Raw genomic sequence first — 26,476 nt, forward strand, 5'->3', positions numbered from 1 at the left:
GGTTGTTCGAAATTTAATCATCTTAATTTAAGAAATCTTGTCAAACAGAAATTATCTGTCCATGCAGCAAGATCATTTCCCTCAGACTTAGTGTTTTTATCTGGTTTTTAGACACACCTTTTTTGCAGTGTGCTGGTGCTCAGGTTTCAGTCATTTTAACACAGTGAGTCAGTGTAGTTCATCTTACAGTTCTTCTGTGATTTATTACTAACATTTAATAAAAGACAGGTCATGTCCAACATTGTTCTCTTCAGCTGTTTGAGCAGGAGAGACTGAGGACAGTTCAGGTTTTGTATCTAATTGATTGTGATTGCACGACTGGAGGTTTGCCACTAAAAATCTGCACAGAAATGTAAGCTGCATCTTTTTCCCCACAATAGTTTCATTAGGGGAGTTTTCACTACAGTCGAATACCCGGAATTAGGCGGGTCATACTCACTGAAGCGCCCCTAATCTGAATATGAGCCGTCCTAGCGGTCGTTTTAGACTTCTTTTTGTTCGTGTAGAAGAGCAGGGCCGTTTTTCTCCCCTGAAAAAAGCCTGGCTGTTGATTGGATAGAACGCTGAGCAGGATGTTACGTAGTACTCAACGGCGGTTAATTCACCATCAGCGGTGGACAATTTGTATACAGTTAGCCATGCCGGTTTGTTTATGATCAGCAGAGAAGTTGTGCATAGTAAGCCATGCTGGTTTGTTTATGTTCTGCGGAGAAGTTGTGCATAATTAGCCATGCTGGTTTGTTTATGATCAGCGGAGAAGTTGTGCATAATTAGCCATGCTGGTTTGTTTATGATCAGCGGAGAAGTTGTGCATAATTAGCCATGCCGGTTTGTTTATGATCAGCGGAAAAGTTGTGCATAATTAGCCATGCTGGTTTGTTTATGATCAGCGGAAAAGTTGTGCATAATTAGCCATGCTGGTTTGTTTATGATCAGCGGAGAAGTTGTGCATAATTAGCCATGTTGGTTTGTTTATGATCAGCGGAGAAGTTGTGCATAATCAGCCATGCCGGTTTGTTTATGATCAATGGAGAAGTTGTGCATAATTAGCCATGCCGGTTTGTTTATGATCAGCGGAGAAGTTGTGCATAAAAAGCCATGCTGGTTTGTTTATGATCAGCGGAAAAGTTGTGCATAATTAGCCATGCTGGTTTGTTTATGATCAGCGGAGAAGTTGTGCATAATTAGCCATGTTGGTTTGTTTATGATCAGCGGAGAAGTTGTGCATAATAAGCCATGCTGGTTTGTTTATGATCAGCTGCTGACGTTGTGCACAGTTAGCGACGGCGGCCACAGTTGCGTCTCCCGTGTTAAATCCGTCTCGTATGTGACGTCATGGTAGGAACTGTTGCTAAGCGATTATGTGACGATCGAAAACCATACGCCACCTCCAGAGTCTCTAAATCCCTCTGGGGGCTTTGTTGTTATGGAGACACGCTGAGTGAGTGGACATTAGAGGGGGCGTGGCCTGAGACATTAGAGAGGGCGTGGCCTGAGACATTAGAGAGGGCGTGGCCTGAGACATTAGAGAGGGCGTGGCCTGAGACATTAGAGGGGGCGTGGCCTGAGACTTTCCCAGCGGACACTCTTCCCCCTAAAGGAAACACGGCTATTGTGAAGTGAAACTTTTCTATCGGCTGTCTGACTGCAGCTTGGCCAGTAGTTACATGCAGGTGAACTACACATGTCTTCCTGTGAGCCACCAGCATCAAATCACCTGCAAAGTTTTACTTTCAGTAAAAATGTTTCCCGTGTTTGACAGGTTACAAACTGAGAAGAAACAGAGTGAGGGAGAGGGTTCCTGTCTGATCACTAACTAGGGGAGTTGTTGTTGCATAACATGGACCAACCAGGCAGAGCTGCTTTTGAGGTTATTAGAGATTTTGAAGCATTTTATGGTGGATTTCTTTTCATTTCAGTGCGCTTATGGTAATGGGTACAAAGAATCTGCACAGTTTATTGCTTTGAGAACTTTTTAACTATTTTCCATAAAAGACCGGGGGAGTCTAACTAAAATGAGGAGTCTCATTTGTCCGTCTGTCTGTCTGTCTGTCTGTTTGTCTGTCTGTCTGTTTTGTATTGCTGTGGAGACTTCCTTGGGTCACAAATAACGCAATGAATAATGGTTGTTGTGGTTGTTGTTTGTTTGTTTGTCTATACACACACTACTGAACGGAGAGCCAGCTTGATTTTGCACCCTCGGTCAGTATTAGTAGTGTGTGTATAGGCAAACAGACAAACAACAACAACCACAACAACCATTAGTCTTTGGGTTATTACATTTGTGGGAACTTATTACAATATTGAAAATTAAAGATTTTCACTTCCCTCCAAACGTAATAGTTAGTAGATTTTTGGAAGTCACACGTTATGTTAGTAGTAGTGTAGACATCCGGGGGGTCTCCACGGGTCGTTAAAGTTCTAATAAGAACAGAAAACAAGTCTTTACCGTCACACTGCACGTTTATTTTATGCAGGGGAAGCTCAAACATCATTCATATGCCAGACTTGAAGATAAAACAAAAAGAAAAACAACGTAAACATGGTTACGGAGGAGTTCTGTCCAGCCTGGGAAAAAGTACAGTTAGCCTCAACTACAACATTATGTTACCGTGGTAACGAAAAGAAACAAAGGTAATTGAAAGTGACAGTACTCAGAAGGCGATCATTACAGTAGGCAGCGGCTATTACGTTTGTGGGATTATTGCATAGCAAGTTGGCTATCTGGCTAACCCGTAGGAACCGGGTCCAGGATGCTGGTTGTGTGGAGCCGTTTTCGGTTCTGGCAGGACTGGTGAAAGCCTGATCATTAATTTTTAATATATGGTTATTGCTTGGTTCACTGGTTGTAATGGTTGTATTTCATTTTGTATTTTCCCGCTAAAATGATGTGGTGAAAAATCATCTGGTGTATCCCTGAAATAGTGCAATAAAGGGATTTTGAAAACAAAAAAAAAAGCCTCTAAGCAGCCGTCAGAGCCAGCTGTGTTGTTACAGACTCTCCACACTTAGCTAGAAGTGTGTTGGAGTGTGAGCTCTACCTCGGGGACGGGGAAAGGTTAACAGCTCTTCAGGTTATCTGATGTCCAAACAGTGACCTCTCACCTTTCCCCCCACCAGGGGCAGGATGTGCATCTTCCCCGTCAGGCTGTCTTTGACCGAGGCCACGATGAGGCAGGTGCCACACAGGATCACCTGCCGCTCTGCCCACTTATGCAGCTGCGTCTTTCCCTTCCTGACGCTGAAAACTCCTTTCAGCAGGGTCCGCTCCTGCTGGTCTGCATTCACTGGACGCTCTGGAGGAGGAAAGCCCACACAGAGAGGTCAGAGGAGATCCACAGACACACAACAAGAACCCCCAAGAACCCTCTGGTGGGACACAAACTCAGCTAATTAATAGCAAATGTTCTGCAGTTACACACAGATGGAAGCTTCCAGAAAATGAAGTCATATAGAAAGTCACAGGTCAGAATGATATCACCTATAGTGGTAGATTAGTCAGCTGCTTAGCTTCCAGGAACTGATCTTACATCAGCAGTTAGCACGGACACTGCCCAGTTAGCTCATATACATCTGGAGAGATCTCACTGCACAATAACTGGGAAACCAAAACAGAAAAGAAGCAGTCGAGTCATTCTGATGCTAAAAGGCTAAAAGATTCCCCCAGTCCCAGAGTAAAAGCTGGAAGTCTTTAGTGAATCTAGGAGTTTTACTGGAGTCATGGTGCTCCGTCATCTCCATGGTTAAGTTTAAGGTAGTAATCTGTTTCATATCAGTCTTTAACTAGTCTTGGGTTTGTAGCAGTGACGTAACACAACATGGTTTTATTCATAATGATTTTGGTTATTATCAAGAATGTTTCCATGACTGTAGATGTAAAAATGACCAAAAAAGGGCACACAATTATCAAGATAGACACAAAATGACCAAAAATGGATATAAAATGATCAAAAAAGACACAAAATGACCAAAAATACAGTCATGGAAAAAAGTATTAAACCAAAGTGCTCTGTTTCATATCAGTCTTTTCCTAGTCTTGGTTTGGATCATATCAAACGTGTTTCATATTATCTCAAGTCTCAGTGACGTAACACAATCACCAACCAATAGATGAGCGGGGAAAGGTCCCCGGTTCAGACTGGTTCCAGACCGGCCAGTAAAACCACTTCCACAGGAAAAAGGAACATCACAATAATGCTAGTAAGCTCAGTCCCAGATTTTTCAAATTTTGCAGTGTGTGTTTCAACATTTTTAATGCAATGTTTTGTGTTTCATGTTTTTTTGTGTGTTTTTTGTATTTTTATCTTTTTTTAATAGTTTTTTGTTATTTTTGTGTTTTTCGTGTGCTTTTTTTTGTGTGTGGTTTTTAAGTGGGGTTTTTTTTTGTAATTTTTTGGTGTGTTTTTGTGTGTTTTTCATGTTTCAAAATGTTGATCCAATAAGTCAAAATGACAAAATAATAATCCGGTGAGGTTGTGCTGAAAAAGATGATACCAGCATGGCATGATGTTCATTATTTAAGTTGCATATACAGACAGAATGAAAGAGTCAAAAACCAACAAAATAGCCCCAAACTCCAAAGGGTTAAAGATCGAACTCTATCTATCTATCTATCTATCTATCTATCTATCTATCTATCTATCTATCTATCTATCTATCTATCTATCTATCTACCTTGCTAGCATGAATTACTAGGTTTAATTTGATCCAAAACTTATTTAAACACAAAACATACTTAAATATGCAAGTTTACTGTGAAAACTAACCGCATGCCTCTTTGGGAGCTAAAATATGAAACAATATGAACTCTTTAACATAATTTTTACAGTTTAATCTCACTTGAGTTAGTTTACCGATCGACAGGATCAAGTCTCTTTTCGTCCTTTCAAAATAAAAGCATCCATTATCAAAGCAGGCTTTTGCACAACAGTACTGTATAAACATCTTTAATTTTGCCCATGTATGCATGTTTTTATATATACTGGAGTATGTATTTCTCGCACTGCGATTAATCTGTTTGTTATGTTATGTTTGTTATTTGTAATGCTGCTGCTACACTGTAATTTCCCAGCTTGGGATGAATAAAGTCTATCTATCTATCTATCTATCTATCTATCTATCTATCTATCTATCTATCTATCTATCTATCTATCTATCTATCTATCTATCTATCTATCTTTATTTCCTCTCTCTCTCTCTCTCTCTCTCTCTGTCTCTCTCTCTCTCTCTCTCTCTCTCTCTGTTGCTGTCCTAACCTAGCAGCAGCATCAGTCATATTGATGAATGACTCAGGGTTTTGTCACATTACATTTCACTCTTTTCAATTAAATTATGCCAACTTGTGCAGCAGGCAGCAGCTCTGTGTGTCCGGTGGTGAAGGACTCAGCAGACTCTGCCAGGCTTCGTCCTCTCAGGTTAATGGACGGTCAAACAAGCAGAGGAGACGCTGCCTCGGCCTCTTGTCCTCTGTTGTTACATTTTCCTCAAACCAACTTATGCTGCCTCCCACTCAGAGCCTCTCATTGGCAATCTGCTCTCTCTCTCTCTCTCTCTCTCTCTCTCTCTCTCTCCCTCGTTCTGTCTGACTCGTTCTTCCTCTCCACCTTCTCTTTCACTTCACAAGGGCATCCAAATGAAATGAAAGGCTGCTCATGTTTTTCTTCGCCAGGGAAACCGATGATGAACAAGCCAAGTGCTTCTGACAACAAATTGGCTGGCTGGCAGATCAATAGCAGCAACCGGTCCTGGGGCGTCCCCTCACTCACTCACAGAGAGAATTAAAGGGACAAACCCTGCAGGGTCAGTCAGGGTGGTACGGAGGGAAAACACCTGGACCTGGAGCTGGATACTCAACCAGAATGACGCTTTTATACAGACTGTACACTGTAAAAAAAAAACCTGTTGTTGTATATATATATATTTATATATATATATATACAGTACAGGCCAAAAGTTTGGACACACCTTCTCATTCAATGCGTTTTTCTTTATCTTCATGACTATTTACATTGTAGATTCTCACTGAAGGCATCAAAACTATGAATGAACACATATGGAATTATGTACTTAACAAAAAAGTGTGAAATAACTGAAAACATGTCTTGTATTTTAGATTCCTCAAAGTAACCACCCTTTGCTTACTAGAATATAAGACATGTTTTCAGTTATTTCACACTTCTTTGTTAAGTACATAATTCCACATGTGTTCATTAATAGTTTTGATGAATCTACAATGTAAATAGTCATGAAAATAAAGGAAACGCATTGAATGAGAAGGTGTGTCCAAACTTTTGGCCTGTACTGTATATATGTATATATATATATATATATATATATATATATATATATATATATATTTAATTATTATTATTATTTTTATTTATTCTATTTACATTTTAGTAGTACTTTGCTTTCTCTGCCTAATAATGATACATAATATTTATTATCATAAATTATTATAATAAAATTCCTTTTTGTGTCACTACTCTTCTAATACACAACATGGGTCAAAAATGACCCATATCCATTTTTTAGCTAAGTAGCTTGCTAAGCTAACTACTAAGCTAACTTCTTGACTAAGTATTTAGCTAAGTTGCTTGCTAAGCTAACTACTTAATAAAATTCTAGGCTAAGTATTTAGCTCAGTTGCTTGCTAAGATAACTACTTAGCTAACTTCTTCGCTAAGTATTTAGCTTAGCAAGCTACTTAGCCATGTAGTTAGCTATGTAATAATACAAAAACGTTTTTTCTTCATAAAGTATGAGAGGCAAAATGGAAATAATGATCTGTTGTCATCAATAACAAGATATTTAATGAATACTTGGAATATTCAATCATAAAATAAGTTGATATGAAAAGATAAAGCACAGAAACACACAGCAGCATTAAATAACATGGAGGGAATGAATGAGGGTCATTTTTGACCCATGTTGTGCATTAGAAGGTGTTTATATGTTTTGCATCAAGAGGTTAAATAATATTCCACACTGAGCTTCACAATGAGAAAATAATAATAATACATTTTATTTGTAAAGCACTTTTCATGAAGTAATCTCAAAGTTCTACAGAAACCAGAAACAAAATAAACAAAAGACTAAGAGAAAAATCAGACACAAAAATTAGATAATAGATAAGAAAGACACAGGTATTAAAGTAGATTAAAGAAAACAGCTAAAGGAGATTAAGGTGCAGAGGCAATAATAAAAACATCTAGGGACAACCTGAAGATGCCTGAACAAAAAAGTTTTAAGCCCTTTTTTAAAAGTGTCCACAGACAACACTAAAATCCATGCAAGGAAAATATTGTGGTCAAATACCACAAAAATTTCATCACAAACTTCATTAGAGTATTTGTCATATCAAAGGTTTACAGTTAGAATAAACCAAAAATAATATATTCATAAAAAAAAGTAATTAAGCAAAACACTCGCCCACTGCAGTGCACACATCAATAAACTCGTCATCACGCACCCACTCGTTACTAACTGACACAGGTTGACAAGATGCTCTCAGTGGCTTCACAGCGTATCACCAGAAACAAGAAACAAGAAACACTTCACACTCAGCTTTGTGCTGCTGTCAGCAGGCGACACTCTAAAGCAGCGGTCTCACACTCTAATTACCTGGGGGCCGCTGGAGGCAGGATCAAAATGACCAAAAAAAGACACAAAATGACCAAAAAAGACACAAAATTACAACAAAAAGACACAAAATGTTCACAAAAAGACACAAAATGACTGAAAAAACACTAAATTGCTTTAAAAAGACATAAAATTACAAAAAAAGACACAAAATGACCAAAAAAGACACAAAATTACAAAAAAAGACACAAAATGATCACAAAAAGACACAAAATGACTGAAAAAACACTAAATTGCTTTAAAAAGACATAAAATTACAAAAAAAGACACAAAATGACCAAAAAAAGACACAAAATGACTGAAAAACACAAAATTACTTAAAAAAAGGACACAAAATGACCAAAAAAGACACAAAATTACAAAAAAAGACACAAAATGACCACAAAAAGACACAAAATGACTGAAAAAAGACACACAATGACTGAAAAAACACTAAATTGCTTTAAAAAGACATGAAATTACAAAAAAAAGACACAAAATGACTCTAAAAAGACACAAAATGACTCTAAAAAGACACAAAATGACCAAAAAAGACACAAAATTACAAAAAAAAGACACAAAATGATCACAAAAAGACACAAAATGACTGAAAAAACACTAAATTACTTTAAAAAGACACAAAATGACACAAAAAAGACACAAAATGACCAAAATAAGACACAAAATGACCAAAAAAAGACACAAAATTACAAAAAAAGACACAAAATGATCACAAAAAGACACAAAATGACTGAAAAAACACTAAATTGCTTTAAAAGGACACAAAATGACACAACAAAGACACAAAATGACTGAAAAACACTAAATTACTTAAAAAATAAACAATAATGACCAAGAAAAGACACAAAATGATTTCAAAAGACACACAATTATAAAGACATAAAATTACCAAAAAAGACACAAAATTACAAAAAAAAGACACAAAATGATCACAAAAAGACACAAAATGACTGAAAAAACACTAAATTGCTTTAAAAAGACACAAAATGACACAACAAAGACACAAAATGACTGAAAAACACTAAATTACTTAAAAAAAATAAACAATAATGACCAAGAAAAGACACAAAATGATTTCGAAAGACACACAATTATTATAAAAAGACACAAAATTACCAAAAAAGACACAAAATTACCAAAAAAAAACGAATTAAACTTTCATATCAAGGTGAGATCACAGGATGATAATAAAGCAGCCTGGTCCAGGTTATAAATGCTCTGAACATCAAGAAAGAATAAACAAAACAACCCTAAAACCAGTGAGAAGTGATTGAAGATTTTCAAAGTGACCTTACATTTTATTACGAGTAATAAATAATGAATCTACGATCTATAATCACACGTACCTTTGTCCTATAAAATCACACTGCGTTTTTATTCTAAAGCTGGATGTGTGTGACGGTGGTTATCTCACGAGAACGGATATGAAGTAGAACATTCATTATTTCTGCCTCTGGACAAGATTTATCTTATAGCACCATAAAAAAGACTCACAACTAGAGTAGAAGAACCCTTGGCTCACAACAAGTACAACTGATTATTCAATCAACTAATAATAATCAGCAACTATTTAAAAAATCACATGATGGTTTGAGGCATTAATACGTATACAATGGAAGGTTTTTCATACAAGTCTAAAAGATCAACAAAGTCTTAATTCTTTCTTTGTTTCTTTGTTTCTTTAATATTATTTATAGTGATTTTGATTATTATAAATAAAACCATGTTAAATGTCTAGATATCAGCTCTTAAATTAAACTCTTATCAGCTATTGTTGTTGTTGTCATTATATTCGTCTAAACAAATGTCTCTTTAGTTGTACCAGAAATTAAAATGAACAAGAAACTGAAGAAAACAAGGGTCTAATAATTTTTTCCATGACTGTATGCATACAAGAAACACTATAGTTCAAGGTTTGAGCATGCAGGCTTCCATACATACACAGTATTTTTTTGTCTTTTTATCTTTTGTCTTTTTTGTTATTTTTGTGTTCTTCGTGTGTTTTTTTGTAAAAAAAAAAAAAAAAAAAAAAATTAAAAAAGGGTTTTTTTGTGTTTTTTATGTGTGTTTTTATGTGTGTTTTTTTTGTCATTTTTTGGTGTGTTTTTGTGTGTTTTTTGTATTTTTTGTCTTTCAAAATGTTGATCCAGTGAGTCAAAATCACAAAATAAAAAATGAAAATAAAAATGAACAAAAAATTGAAGAAAACAAGGGTCTAATAATTTTTTCCATGACTGTATGCATACAAGAAACACTATAGTTGAAGGTTTGAGCATGCAGGCTTCCATACATACACAGTATTTTTTTTGTCTTTTTATCTTTTGTTATTTTTGTGTTCTTCGTGTGTTTTTTTCTAAAAAAGGAAAAAAAAGTGTTTTTTTGTGTTTTTTATGTGTGTGTTCTGTGTGTTTTTATGTGGGGTTTTTTTTGTAATTTTTTGTGTGTTTTTGTGTGTTTTTTGTATTTCTTGTGTTTCAAAATGTTGATCCAGTAAGTCAAAATCACAAAATAAAAAATGGAAATAAAAATGAACAAAAAATTGAAGAAAACAAGGGTCTAATATTTTTTTCCATGACTGTATGCATACAAAAACCCTTTAGTTAAAGGTTTGAGCATGCAGGCTTCCATACATACATACACAGTATTTTTTTGTCTTTTTATCTTTTGTCTTTTTTGTTATTTTTGTGTTCTTTGTGTGTTTTTTTTGTAAAAAAAAAAAAAAAAAAAAAAGTGTTTTTTTGTGTTTTTTATGTGTGTTCTATGGGTTTTTATGTGTGTTTTTTTGTAATTTTTTGGTGTGTTTTTGTGTGTTTTTTGTGTTTCAAAATGTTGAAAAAATAAATACATTTTAAAAAAGTGGGGTTTTTTTGTGTTTTTTATGTGTGTGTTCTGTGTGTTTTTGTAATTTTTTGGTGTGTTTTTGTGTGTTTTTTGTATTTTTTGTGTTTCAAAATGTTGATCCAGTAAGTCAAAATCACAAAATAAAAAATATTTTAATAATTCTAATCATATTTTCCATGACTGTATGCATACAAAAACCCTTTAGTTGCAGGTTTGAGCATGCAGGCTTCCATACATACACAGCTTTCTGCTCTACCATATCAATACAACCACCCATCTGAAAATCATTGGCCTATTTACGCAATATATCAAACAAGTCCCGGCCATAAAGAGCCAACTTTTAAAACAAACACACATGCTAACCCTCAAGGTCTGTGGGGCTATTAGTTGCTAGGGAAACAGGTTGTTCACTAAATCAAAGTCCAATCTGAGCTGGTAAACCTCCACACGGTCTGCTCAAACCAGTCCCATCCCACTGAGGAGGAATAATAATAATGTTGACCATTCCCAGTTCATCCAGAGGGGTTTGATGTCATGGTCATAGATGTTATATAACCGCTTAATGTTCTGATGTCACACTGTAAAAAATGTCTGGAGATTTTACAGTGAAAAAGTGCTAAACCATGACAGTTTTTACAGCAAAACTGTGTGTTTCCGACAGTTAATGAAAGAAAAAGTAAAAGTTTTGTGCTATTCTGTGATTTACGGTAATTAAAAGTGTCACACTGTAAAAAATGTCTGTAGATTTTACGGTGGAAAAACTGCTAAACCATGACAGTAAAAGACGTAAAATGATAAATGGGTTAATTCAGTTTCAGCAACAATGAAACACTGAAAATGTATATATCAGCCAAAACTGTATTTTTTTATTAAATACATTACTTGACTGTAAAATACACTGTGATATGTATTTAATGTAATATATATACAAGCCATCACTGTAATTTTTGCATTTATCTTTTGTAAAAAAAATACCTTTTCTCACTGTTAAATGTACTAAACACCATATCTCTAACAGAAATATACTGTAATATTTAATGGTAAAATCTTTAATTATGTGTTTTCATTTATAAAGTATTTTCTTGTCAATTATATGGCAGAACAGCGTTTCTTTTGATGGAAAAAACTGGAAAAAAATACAGTGAGTGGGGTTTCTACTGTAAATTTAAATGTAAATATCGGCAAAAACTGTAATTTAGACTGAATATTTAGGGTAGTTGTGTCATTCATTCACACATCATGGTATTTCTCCATTAACTTTACATGAGTATGTTATATTTTTACGGCAAAACTGTGTGTTTCCGACAGTTAATGAAAGAAAAAGTAAAAGTTTTGTGCTATTCTGTGATTTACGGTAATTAAAAGTGTCACACTGTAAAAAAATGTCTGTAGATTTTACGGTGGAAAAACGGCTAAACCATGACAGTAAAAGACCGTAAAATTAAAAATGAGTTAATTCAGTTTCAGTAACAATGAAACACCGTAAATGTATATATCAGCCAAAACCGAATTTTAGGCTTCAATACATAAATAAATAAATAATTAAGTAAGTCATTTTAATTATCCCCCTAATAGTCCGGCGGCTTAGGACCAGATTTGGGAAGAAAGGGGACACGTCGGACAAAAGCACCAAATTTTTTCCACATGCTCTCTATCACTATAGGTTTCAAATTTTGGTAGGAGCCACTTCATCAAGATTGCAGGTCGGAGATGGCAGCCATATAAAATCTATGAGAACCAGTATATCTTCTAAGCCACTTAGAAGGTCAATCTTAGTGTCAAAATATACATTTTCTGGGTCAAAAATAATTTAAAGCTACTGAGAATATCACTAGATGATCAAATAGATAAGTTCATTTTCCCCATGTATTTACATAATTATTAGATTCCAAACATTTTCAGCTCAGGATTCTCTGCTGCAGCACTTGAAGCGAGTTGCCTACCAGTCTGGGTGAAAATGAACATTTCTATTTGATCAAATAATCATCTAGTGATATTCTCAACAGCTTTAAATGATTCCTTGACCCAGAAAATGTAGATTTTGACACCAAGATTGACCTTCAGTGTGGCTTGGAAGATGTATTGGTTCTCATAGACTTTATATGGGTGCCATCTCGGATCGGCCATCTTGATGAAGTGGCTCCTACCAAAAATTGAAACCTACGGGGAAAAAATTTGGTGCTTTTGTCCAGCGTGTCCCCTTTATTTAGCTAAGCCGCCTGACTATAAACATCCACGTGTGTGTGTGTGTGTGTGTGTGTGTGTGTGTGTGTGTGTGTGTGTGTGTGTGTGTGTGACAAGTTTTAGACACAAACTGACGAGTTTTAGACACTAACTGACGAGTTTTAGACACAAACTGACGAGTTTTAGACACTAACTGACGAGTTTTAGACACAAACTGACAAGTTTTAGACACAAACTGACGAGTTTAAGACACTAACTGACGAGTTTAAGACACAAACTGACGAGTTTAAGACACTAACTGACGAGTTTAAGACACAAACTGACGAGTTTAAGACACTAACTGACGAGTTTAAGACACAAACTGACGAGTTTAAGACACAAACTGATGAGTTTAAGACACAAACTAAAGAGTTTTAGACACTGACTGATGAGTTTTAGACACTAACTGACGAGTTTTAGACACGAACTGAGGAGTTTTAGACACAAACTGAGGAGTTTTAGACACAAACTGACGAGTTTAAGACACAAACTGATGAGTTTAAGACACAAACTGACGAGTTTAAGACACAAACTGACGAGTTTAAGACACTAACTGACGAGTTTAAGACACAAACTGACGAGTTTAAGACACTAACTGACGAGTTTAAGACACAAACTGATGAGTTTAAGACACAAACTGATGAGTTTAAGACACAAACTAAAGAGTTTTAGACACTAACTGATGAGTTTTAGACACTAACTGACGAGTTTTAGACACGAACTGAGGAGTTTTAGACACAAACTGAGGAGTTTTAGACACAAACTGACGAGTTTAAGACACAAACTGATGAGTTTAAGACACAAACTGACGAGTTTAAGACACTAACTGACGAGTTTAAGACACAAACTGATGAGTTTAAGACACAAACTAAAGAGTTTTAGACACTAACTGACGAGTTTTAGACACTGACGAGTTTTAGACACGAACTGACGAGTTTTAGACACAAACTGACGAGTTTTAGACACAAACTGATGAGTTTAAGACACAAACTGATGAGTTTAAGACACAAACTGACGAGTTTAAGACACTAACTGACGAGTTTAAGACACAAACTGATGAGTTTAAGACACAAACTAAAGAGTTTTAGACACTAACTGATGAGTTTTAGACACTAACTGACGAGTTTTAGACACTAACTGACGAGTTTTAGACACGAACTGAGGAGTTTTAGACACAAACTGAGGAGTTTTAGACACAAACTGACGAGTTTTAGACACGAACTGAGGAGTTTTAGACACAAACTGAGGAGTTTTAGACACAAACTGACGAGTTTTAGACACTAACTGACGAGTTTTAGACACTAACTGACGAGTTTTAGACACAAACTGACGAGTTTTAGACACTAACCACAAAACTAAAGCGTTTAAAAAGAAAAAAAGTACTGAACTAAAACTAGCCAACTCACTCTAAAAACTAATTAAAACTAACTGAATTTTAAAAAATCCACAACAAAATTAAAACCCTTGCAAGGGAATTCACTGTTCCAAATGAGGGTCCTCACATAGATAGAAGTACAAGAATGTGTGTGTGTGTGTGTGTGTGTGTGGAGGAGCAGGGCCTCCACTAAACTAATCATCAACGTGTCAAGCGGGCTCCTTGGAGACGCTGTCAACCTCAGGGACAGTGTGACAAGTGACAAAATCAGAGAGTCGACCCTCGTACGACTTCTTCTCTCTCAGTGTTCGTCTCCCCCGACGACACACTGATGACATCACATTTCACATGGCAACGAGGTCGCCACAGGTCAGACTCTGCATCCTTATCACTGAAGAAGAAGAATGGACGGAGAAGCAGATGGGAAGACGGATACGGCACGGTGTAAAAACCAGCAGCTGTGGTTGCCAGAACTTTACCGTAATAAATACGGTGCGACTATTTCTAATATTACGGTAAAACGATATTAGCACTGTTGATTTCACATCCAAGATTGCCGTTTTATCCCATATTTTACCGTATAAATAAAACGTTTTTCAAAAGAGACGCTGTTCTGCCATAAAATTGACAAGAAAATACTTTATAAATGCTGCATAAATTAAAAATTATAGAATAGCACAAAACTTTTTTTCCGTGTTTCATTGTTACTGAAATTGAATTAACTCATTTATCATTTTATGGTCTTTTACTGTCATGGTTTAGCAGTTTTTCCACCGTAAAATCTACAGACATTTTTTACAGTGTGACACTTTTAATTACCGTAAATCACAGAATAGCACAAAACTTTTACTTTTACTGTCATTAACTGTCGGAAACACACAGTTTTGCTGTGAAAATAAAACATACTCATGTAAAGTTAATGGAGAAATACCATGATGTGTGAATGAATGACACAACTACCCTAATGTAGTGAATATTCAGTCTAAATTACAGTTTTTGCTGATATTTACATTTAAATTTACAGTAGAAAACCCACACACTGTATTTTTTTCCAGGTTTTTCCATCAAAAGAAACGCTGTTCTGCCATAAAATTGACAAGAAAATACGTTATAAATGCTGCATAAATTAAAATTTTACCATTAAATATTACAGTATATTTTGTTAGAGATATGGTGTTTAGTACATTTAACAGTGAGGAAATGTATTTTTTCAAAAGACAAATGCATTTAAAGTGCAATTACAGTGATGGCTTTTAAATATATAACAGTATATTTTTGTTACAAACAGGTTGCCAGTGTATTTAACAATGGAGTAATGTATTTTTTTAAAAAAACAAAAAAAACCTGTCAAAAATACTGTTTTGGCTGCTGATACATACATTTACGGTGTTTCATTGTTACTGAAACTGAATTAACCCATTTATCATTTCATGTCTTTTACTTTTTTTTCATTCTACTTCAAATATTCACTATATCAGTTGCCATTAAAGGCAATTAATTAAATATTTAAATAAAATCTGTATCAGTTAAAAAAATGCATAACCTAGTGAAGTTTAAGTCATTTTTCAAGGAAGAATGTCCAACATTTCACGGTTAAAGCCTCTAAAATATGAGAATATCTGGAAAAAAAGACAGTGTCATAGCCAAAACGGTTATAAAAAAAGCATATTTTTATTTACTTTGATTGTTAGCCAAACAAAACAAGAGCTTTTGTGGCGTTACCTTGAGCTGTGAGAAAGTGTAATGAATATTCAGTTTGTGTGATGTTTTAAAGACCTGACAATTAATTTGCAGATCATGTGATTATGAAAACAATTAGTTGCAGCATTAATTTGAATGATAACAAAGAGGAGCAATGTAGAATTCAAAACAGCTGTTGATGAACTGGATGGCAGCGTCCCTAATAATGTCTGTAGTACCGAGAAAAAGTTGTCACCGCTCTGACTTTGTAAACTTTGTACGACTAAATTAACACAAAAAGCTTAATTAAACATACTTCATCATTGTAGGAGGGATGAGGACAATTTAATTGACCCCAAACTGGGTAAAGTGGCCATTCTTTCTTTTTTATGGTCAAAAAACAAAAGTGATTAGGTCAATTTTCATCTTTTTTGTGTACATTGCAAAAAAGGTGTGTCTAAAAACCAGATTAAAACAATAAATCTGAGGGAAATGATCTTGCTGCATGGACAGATAATTTACCTTGACAAGATTCCTAAAATTAAGATTGTTAAATCTAGAAATAAACATGTTGAACACTTAAAATAAGAACTGAACTCTTTAAACCAGATAAATTAAAGCTGCCAGCAGTGATGAACTGGCCCGAGCAGAGTGACCTGATGATTATTTGTTTCTTATCAAGATTAAAAAAAACTTGAGATTTTTTACAAACAATACACATATTTGACTAAAAAAGACACAAATTGATCAAAAAAAGACCCAAAATGAGCAAAAAAGACACAAAATGACCATAAAAGACATATAATGACCATTAAAAAGACACAAAATGATCAAAAAAGACTCAAACTGACCAAAAATAGATGTAAAAATGACCACTAAAAAGACACAAATTGACAAAAAAAGACACAAAATGAACAAAAAAAAAACAAAATTACCAAAAAAAAGACATATAATGACCACTTAAAAGACACAATGATGAAATAAAACCAGATAAATTAAAGCTGCCAGCAGTGATGAACTGGCCCGAGCAGAGTGACCTGATGATTATCTGTTTCTTACCAAGATTTTTTAAAAAAACTTTAGATTTAGAAGTGTTGGATAATTTATCTTGTTTTAAAAAAGTATTTCTTATTTTAACTCGATGGAGTCTTGGGCTATTTTGTCCATTTTTGAATCCTTTTCATGTCTTTTTGTGTCTTTGTAAGTCATTTTGTGTCTTTTTTGTCTCTTTTCTGTGTCTTTTTAGTAATTTTGTGTCTGTTGTGTTTTTTTTTAGTTATTGTATGTCTTTTCTGTCATTTTGTGTCTTCTGTGGGTCTTTTTTTGATTATTCTATCATCTAATTTTGTGTCTTTTTTGGCCATTTTGTGTCTTTTTTTTGGTCATTTTGTGTCATTCTTTGGTCTTGTTTTTACGTCTGGATGTGTTCAAGAAGCCATGCTTTGGCACTTTTGGAGACTCCAGAGGGTTAAGCGTTCAACATGTTTATTTCTAGATTTAATAATCTTAATTTAAGAAATCTTGTCAAGGTAAATTATCTGTCCATGCAGCAAGATCATTTCCCTCAGATTTACTGTTTTTATCTGGTTTTTAGACTAAACACCTTTTTTGCAGAGTAATAATTTCAGTCTTAGGCTCCTGATCTTGTTCTGGAGGCTGTTTGTACATATTTGTAAGTGAAACTGCCGAGCACTCAGTTGAAAAACAATACTCTCTGTATCCCAGAGCTGTTTTGTCTTGCTCAAGATTGCATAGATTGCGTTAGCATGCAGTAGGGGGTCAGTGGAGGCGGAAACACAGTCTGATTTGACTCAGAACAGCAAGCTCTTTTTGGCAGCAAATTCAAATTCAACCCACCACCCAGATGCCTCCTCCTGGTGGTCCGTGTTTACCTCTATTTAAAAAAAAACCCCTGCTATTTAAACTTTGTGCAAGAAATTCAATTCTGATATCAAATAAAGTAAGCCTGCACTGTGCTGAACACAGATGGGAGACGCACAGCTGACGACTGCTTCTGAATGCATATGACAGCAAAACAGACTAACGCTAACATTGTGGATATTTTCTCAGCAGCAAGAAGCAGGAAGGACTTAACCCTGTGGAGTCTCCAAAAGCTCCAAATAATCCAGACTTGTTGCCTCCATCAGACTAGAAAACAAAGCAGCGTGGAGCCCTACTGTACATTTACCTCTAAAGTTCTGGCTGTAAACTCCATGAGGCCAGTTTCAGTTTGATGATGATATACCAAGTAAAACTGGAGACAAGCTCAAATAGATTTAGTATCAAATGATAGAACTGGATGGAACCCTCTTATATGGTAGATTTGACACCTTTGGTCACATTTGCAACATATAAAATTCTTTATTGAGCATGATAGTGTTTTGAAAGTTAAAAAAAAGATTCAAAATCACATTTTATGTTGGACTAAAGGACTAAAAAAGACACAAAATGACCAAAAAAAAAGACTGGTCTTTGACCAAGAAAAGACATAAAATAACTAAAAAAGACACAAAATTACCCAAAAGACACAAAAAGAAACAAAATGACTAAAAAAAGACACAAAATGACCAAAAAAAGACACAAAATAACTAAAAACGACACAACAAAAGACATTAAATGACTAAAAAAGACACAAAATTACCAAAAAAATACGCAAAAAGACACAAAATGACTAAAAAAGACACAAAATGACTAAAAAAAGACACAAAATGATCAAAAAAATACGCAAAAAGACACAAAATGACTAAAAAAGACACAAAATGACTAAAAAAGACACAAAATTACAAAAAAATACACAAAAAGACAAAAAATGACTTAAAAAAGACACAAAATGACTAAAAAAAGACACAAAATAACTAAAAACGACACAACAAAAGACATTAAATGACTAAAAAAGACACAAAATTACCAAAAAAATACGCAAAAAGACACAAAATGACTAAAAAAGACACAAAATGACTAAAAAAAGACACAAAATGATCAAAAAAGACACAGCAAAAGACACAAAATGACCAAAAAAGACACAAAATGACTAAAAAACTGACTAAAATTGTTACGCTAAACACACAAGACACAAATAAAATACAGTCAGATAGGTTTTTAGTTGTTTCTTTTTGGTTCAAAATGTTGATCCAGTAAGTCAGAATAAAAATCAACTATTATTAGGTCATATAGGTGGAAAAAAAAATACCAACATGGCATTTAAACATGTTTTAAGTGGTGTATACAGGCAGGATGGAAAGGATTCAAACATGGACAAAATAGCCCAAAACTCCACAGAGTTAAAAAGTCTTGGAGGAGAGACAGTCTGCAGGTTTCAAATGAAAAAGAGGAAATCCTTGGGAGAAACGGAGCTCCATCACAGAAACAGCATGTTACGAGGGGCTGTCAAGAAACCACAGAGAGCTGCTCTCTGCTGAGCGCTGTTGCTCGGGGCAATTCTGTGGGAACAGAGTTTCATTTTTCTCTTGAATCTCAGTCTGACTGCTTCTCCACTTTTTATCCCTGTAAACCAATTCTTTCTGGCTTTATACCATAAAATGAAGAAGCAGCCTTGTGCTTGGTTATCCGCTGTGATTTCAGCCTTTCTGTTCCTCCAGGACATGATTATTATGACTCAGTGATAAACCGCCGGGGTCTCAGAGTTTCAGACACTGGTGCACCAACCATGTCATCACAATTCAGGACATCCACAGTGTCCATTTAGTTTTAATTCTCATTAGTAAATCAGCACCAGCTAAATCCATACCTTATCAAAAAACACAGTACAAATGTAAACAACTTTACAGAACAACTTGTACATTTTACTGGTATTCAGTGTACAATAAATAATAACTGAATGTTAATTTACTGGTATTCAAGGCACAATAAGCTAAATCTGCATTTAAATTTTGCATAAATAATTAGTATAAAAGCAGCAACATTTTTACAGTGTGCTGATATATACATTTACGGTGTTTCATTGTTACTGAAACTGAATTAACCCATTTATCATTTTACGGTCTTTTACTGTCGTGGTTTAGCAGTTTTTCACTGTAAAATATCCAGACATTTTTTACAGTGCAGAAAATGTCTGTTTTCATTCTACCTCAAATATTCACTGGATCAGTCGCCATTAAAGGCAATTAATTAAATATTTCCCCCTAAAGTCTGTATCAGTTTCAGTATCAGTCTAAAAAAATGCATAACCTAGTGAAGTTTAAGTCATTTTTCAAGGAAGAATGTCCAACATTTCATGGTTCAAGCCTCTAAAATATGAGAATATAAGAAAAAAAAAGAAAACAGTAAAAGTCTCCAAAAACAGTGATAAAAAAAGCATATTTTTATTTACTTTGATTGTTAGCCAGACAAAACAAGACATTTTGTGACATTACATCCACAGTGTCCATTTAGTTTTAATTCTCATTAGTAAATCAGCACCAGCTAAATCAATACCTTATCAGGTGAGTTCACACGGCTCACAGATTACTTGAAAGAGCACACTATCTACTATTCACCGGGCTTAATCCTAGATTTTATTCTTCCGTTTCTTCCGCGTTCTTTTTCTCTAGTTTTGGTCGAACATTACACTAAAAAGGTATTGAATCAACCGGCTCAGCCATGACAAGTGTGCTATGACTTTTCTAAAGGTTTCAGCAAACTGATTTCAAATGATTTGGCAAAAACACACCAAAAAATCCCCCCAATGTTACCCTATGGAGAGGCTAGAGTGGATGACATCATCGCTAGAGTGCAGAGGGAGAGAAAAATTTGTCAAAAAATAAATGTGTAAACTGCGCTCGAGGCCGCAAACGCCACTCTCCAGAAATAATTTATCCATATAAACGTAGTAAAATGTGTCTTCTCCCTCACATTGGTGTGGTAAAGCTGTCAGAGTTCTAGTTTGGGCGTAGGACCACAGATGATCCACCAACACCACCCACAGCCCCATAGACCGCCATGGTAAAAAGGAGGGAACATTTCTGGAGGAAAGCAGAGCTACCAGTTTCTTCTGATCGCTCTAAAAATAAAATTTCTATATTTTTCTTCACAAAACACATATGTAGATGTTTAGGAAGAACTCTTCACAGGAGCAGTTGATTTCAGTTGATTGCTCTGCTCTGATTGGTGGCTGCCACCTCGCCCTGGTTGCTTAGCTACCAACACACACACTAACTGAAAACTGTCAGTTTACACTAACTGACGAGTTTTAGACACTAACTGACGAGTTTTAGACACAAACTGACGAGTTTTAGACACTAACTGACGAGTTTTAGACACTAACTGACGAGTTTTAGACACTAACTGGCGAGTTTTAGACACTAACTGACGAGTTTTAGACACTAACTGGCGAGTTTTAGACACTAACTGGCGAGTTTTAGACACTAACTGGCGAGTTTTAGACACTAACTGACGAGTTTTAGACACTAACTGACGAGTTTTAGACACTAACTGACGAGTTTTAGACACTAACTGACAAGTTTTCGACACTAACTGACGAGTTTTAGACACTAACTGACGAGTTTTAGACACAAACTGACAAGTTTTAGACACAAACTGACGAGTTTTAGACACAAACTGACGAGTTTTAGACACTAACTGACAAGTTTTAGACACTGACGAGTTTTAGACACTGACGAGTTTTAGACACTAACTGACAAGTTTTAGACACAAACTGACGAGTTTTAGACACTAACTGACGAGTTTTAGACACTAACTGACGAGTTTAAGACACTAACTGACGAGTTTTAGACACAAACTGACGAGTTTTAGACACTTACTGACGAGTTTTAGACACTAACTGACGAGTTTTAGATACAAACTGACGAGTTTTAGACACAAACTGACGAGTTTTAGACACTAACTGACGAGTTTTAGACACTAACTGACGAGTTTTAGACACAAACTGACGAGTTTTAGACACTAACTGAAGAGTTTTAGACACTAACTGACGAGTTTTAGACACTGACGAGTTTTAGACACTAACTGACGAGTTTAAGACACAAACTGACGAGTTTTAGACACTAACTGACGAGTTTTAGCACTAACCGATGAGTTTCACACTACTTTCAGACACATACACATACACACACCAAATAAACCACACCTGGTTTATTATCTTTCATGACTTCCTCCTCTTTTCCATTTTGAAAACAGTTCAAATTGTAATCTAATAATGTATGGGTGAGAGTCATGCACACTCAACATTTCTTTAGAAATGTTCTAGTTTCCTTCTGCTCTGACACTGACAGTGGTTCGGTCCACAGCAGCTTCAGGTCTGTAAGATGTGAGACAGAGATCACCCAGGCGGAGGTGGACCAGGCTCAGTGAGCCTCCAGCAGGCCGTCTGTGCTGCAGCTGTTTGGGCCGACACACACAGCCAACGGCCCTCAGGTCTCTGCTGTTGTTTTCACTAGGAGCGTTTCTTATTAAGTCAGCATTTAGAAATGTTTACTCCCCTGTCCATGTTTGTTTTCATCTCATCTGTGCAGCACAGCAGGAGGGTGTATGTGTGGGGGGAAGCAGGAGGGTGGAGACGGTTCAAGATGAGTTTCCTGAACAAATAAGAGGACGGTGAAGTTTAATAAATTACCTGCAGCACTGCACTTTGAAACACTTCAGTGGCTTATGAGAAAAATAAAAAAAAAACAGCCATAAAACAGACCAATGCACACCCAGGCCAACGAACAAATGTGCAAAACAAAAGCACGTCCTTCTATCTGCATGTAGACTAGAGATTTATTACAACAAGCCCATGTTTACTTGTAACCTGCCTGTCAGCAAGGAGGGTTTTTTTTAAGTATCTGAGGCTTGAAGAAGTAGACTTAACTAATATTTCACAGGAAAAGGAAGAGAAAAAGATCTGAAAATATATAAAGTTTTCATAGCAATAATATGTTTTCTCTACTTCTTTGCAATGTTGTTACAGTTAGATCTCCCAAATTACAAAAAAAACACATTTCCTACTATCTACTGTTTTCAGAGAGAGCAGTAAAAATGCATTATTCAGATTATTCAGAGTAGCAAAGACATTTTCTGCAGAAAAACTTGCTGCTGTTACCCATTCACCGTACTGTTGTGGTGACATAAATCCCAGACTGTTATCTCTCTAACTGGGTCCATAAAAAGCAGAAGTATCTGCATGGACTAGAAACCTTTAATCCACTTGCAATGCCTCGGTTTATTTCACGTTTGCATTCAGGTTGGGAGCCAGTGATGCAGACTCTCAAAGCCTTTTAAATGCAGAGCTGACAAAATGCAGTGCACCACATCAGGTGGTTGTGTAGCAGCTGTAGTCTTTACTGATGGAGCACAGTTTCCCTCATCTGCTTAGTCAGATCATTACCCCTGACAACAGCTGTGAGACAAGCAAGCACCTGGGAGAGGATCTCAGAACAAGGCTGTTGTTGTGTGTTTCAACAATGCATCACAGCCCACCTACAACACCACTGTGGGTGGAAATGAAAAACCACGGTTACCTTGTGCCAGCCAAAAAAACTGAGGTCTACTAGTGAAGCTTTATGACTGGAGAGCTCCTGAACAGCAGCACTGGGAGGGAGGGTTAACTCTACGGAGTCTTATCGGGCTATTTAGTCCATGTTTGAATCCTTTTCATCCTGCCTGTATACACCACTTAAAAATGTTTAAATGCCATGTTGGTTTGTTTTTTTCCAGCACAACCTCACCTTTATGACCTGATAATAATTGTTTTTTATTCTGACTTACTGGATCAATATTCTGAACCAAAAAGAAACAAAGAGTCTGACTTTTATTTATGTCTTGTGTGTTTACCATAACATTTTTGGTCATTTTGTGTATTTTTTAGTAATTTTGTGTCTTTTTGTCTTTTTTTGTGTCTTTTTTAGTAATTTTGTGTCTTTTTGTGTTTCTTTGTGTCTTTTTTGGACATTTTGTGTCTTTAGTTGTGTCTTTTTTAATTATTTTGTGTGTTTTTTTGTCATTTTGTGTCTTTTTTTTTGTCATTTTTAGTCCTTTAGTCCAACATAAAATTTGATTTTGAATCCTTTTTTTAACTTTCAGAACACTATCATGCTCAATAAAGCATTTTAAATGTTGCAAATGTGAACAAAGATTTTTTCAGCACAACCTCACCTATATGACCTAATAATAATTGATTTTTTATTCTGACTTACTGGATCAACATTCTGAACCAAAAATATTTTTTAGTCATTTTGTGTCTTTTTATGTCTTTTTTGGGTATTTTTTGGTCATTTTATGTCTTTTTTTAGTCATTTTGTGTCTTTTTTGGTCTTTTTTTTTTTTTGTCATTTTGTGTCTTTTTTAGTCCTTTAGTCCAACATAAAATGTGATTTTGAATCTTTTTTAACTTTCAGAACACTATTAAGCTCAATAAAGAATTTTAAATGTTGCAAATGTGAACAAAGATTTTTTTCAGCACAACCTCACCTATATGACCTGATAATAATAGATTTTTTATTCTGACTTACTGGATCAACATTTTGAACCAAAAAGAAACAAAGGAAAACCAACATAAATGTGATCTTGTGATTGTGTGTGATCCTGTCATCAACTCTGGTTTTTATTCTAGTGGGACTTTATTTGTCTTGTGTGTTTAGTGTAACAATTTGGGTCATTTTGTGTCTTTTTTTGTCATTTTGTGTCTTTGTAAGTCATTTTGTGTCTTTTTTGGTCATTTTGTGTCATTTTGTGTCTTTTTTCAGTAATTTTGTGTCTTTTTTAGTCCTTTAGTCCACCATAAAATGTGATTTTTAATCTTTTTTTTTACTTTTAAAACACTATCATGCTCAATAAAGAATTTTAAATGTTGCAAATGTGAACAAAGGTGTCAAATCTACCATATCAGAGGGTTCCATCCAGTTCTATCATTTGATACTAAATCTATTTGAGCTTGTCTCCAGTTTTACTTGGTATATCATCATCAAACTGAAACTGGCCTCATGGAGTTTACAGCCAGAACTTTAGAGGTAAATTTACAGTAGGGCTCCACGCTGCTTTGTTTTCTAGTCTGATGGAGGCAACAAGTCTGGATGCTTTGGGGCTTTTGGAGACCCCAGAGGGTTAACACACTGAGGAAATGCAGCACAATCACAACAACCTGCAAGTTATGCTCCAAAAACAGTTCTCACTACCTCTCCAGCTCTAAGAGCAGCAAATGGCGAAATGAAGCTGTGCTTTGAGGCTTGGCGGAGCATCAAGAGTGCCCAAGTACCAGTCATGCCTGGTCTCTGGTCCTCTTTTCCCATGAGTTGACAAAAGGAGGCAGGAAGTCTCCAAGAGGCCTGGCTAAACTCTGACCAATGTGGCCTGACTACTGATAGTAGCCAAGATCCCAACAGTTCTCATGTTGGCACAGCCCAAACAACAGTAAAGCCTCCACTGGACACACAGGGGCTGGAAATAAGACTGAGTGCTGCAGATCCTCCAGCTAAACAAACAAACATTAGTTTCATCACCAGGCAGACAGAAAGAGAAAGCTGTATTTATTCTAAAGGGGCAAGCTTAAGACAGAAACACAACACTGCTGCTTATCAGCCCAATTTTGTTCTGATGAGTCATTATTGTCAAGCAGGATGCCAAGTGCTTTTTTTCTAGGAATCTAGGGTTAAGGATGGAAATCGAGAACTGCTTCCTGTTGGGAACCGGTTCTAAAAGTTACAATCCATCTGAATTGTATACCTCCTATGTCAAACTCACACCTTTATGCTGCTGAAAACAAGCAACCTGGTCTCACAGAAATCCGTGAAATAGCCACGGATTTCGCTTAACTCAAAATCCATGGAATAGCCACGGAATCGCTCAAATTTCCGTGAAACTGACACGGATTTCGCTACAATGCAAGTTAATGACAGTCATATCCCGTGGCTATTGGTTTGTTCCAAGTCACGTGACTTTCAAGGTCCCAGCGGTCAGAACAAAAAACATGGCGGACAGTTCTCTCATTTTTAGTGAAAAAAATCAATATTTTGACTTAGTTTCTGCATAAAAATGGATTTTGATCACATTTCTAGCGAGAAATTTATGTTTTATTTTCTAAATATTCACTCAGTGAATGTACATAATCACTTTGTATGTTGGAATAGCCACGGGATATGACTGTCATTAACTCGCATTGTAGCGAAATCCATGTCAGTTTCACGGAAATTTGAGCGATTCCGTGGCTATTCCACGGATTTTGAGTTAAACGAAATCCGTGGCTATTTCACGGATTTCTGTGAGACCATGTTGAAACAAGAAGCCATGAAAAAAATGATGCTAACATCTGTAAAATGATCATTTCAAGTAAGGATGGAAACAAACATCCATCCATCCATCCATTATCCTCCATTTATCCGGGGCCGGGTCGTGGGGGCAGCAGGCTAACTGCAAACTGCCCCAGTGAGTGCTGGAGGTCCCGGTCTGATGAAGCCAAAAGAACCACATCATCTGCAAAAAGCAGATTGCTAAACAACATGGGTTTAAATTCCAGGATTCTTAGGTTCTCTGACTTGACTTGACTTGAATTTAAATGAAAAATAAATGATTTACAAGTACACTGTAAGACTTTGCTGTAAATTTACAGTCAAATTCTAACAGTAACTTGCTGTATTATGATTGTACAGTATATTGTTGTGAAAACAATGCATTGTGGGAGTTGTATGATTGCTCAGGCATTCCAACGGTCAAAATGATATTTTTACAGGAATTTACTGTTTTCAACTGAGCATGTAGGGAAAATTAAGCAGTTATTTTTGAAAA

At 35.8% G+C, this 26,476-nt stretch overlaps 1 protein-coding gene across 1 annotated transcript in view; it reads right to left on the reverse strand.

Annotated features, from left to right (window-relative positions):
* Nucleotides 1-26,476, reverse strand: part of phlpp2 (PH domain and leucine rich repeat protein phosphatase 2) — a 92,051-nt gene that overhangs the window by 45,795 nt on the left and 19,780 nt on the right. Inside the window, exon 3 of the mRNA XM_059358984.1 lies at nt 3,106-3,296. Coding sequence (XP_059214967.1) covers nt 3,106-3,296 — 191 coding nt within the window. The remainder of the gene's footprint in view (nt 1-3,105; nt 3,297-26,476) is intronic.

This window comes from Centropristis striata, chromosome 2 (assembly GCF_030273125.1).
Source record: "Centropristis striata isolate RG_2023a ecotype Rhode Island chromosome 2, C.striata_1.0, whole genome shotgun sequence".
NCBI classification, from domain to species: Eukaryota; Metazoa; Chordata; class Actinopteri; order Perciformes; family Serranidae; genus Centropristis; species Centropristis striata.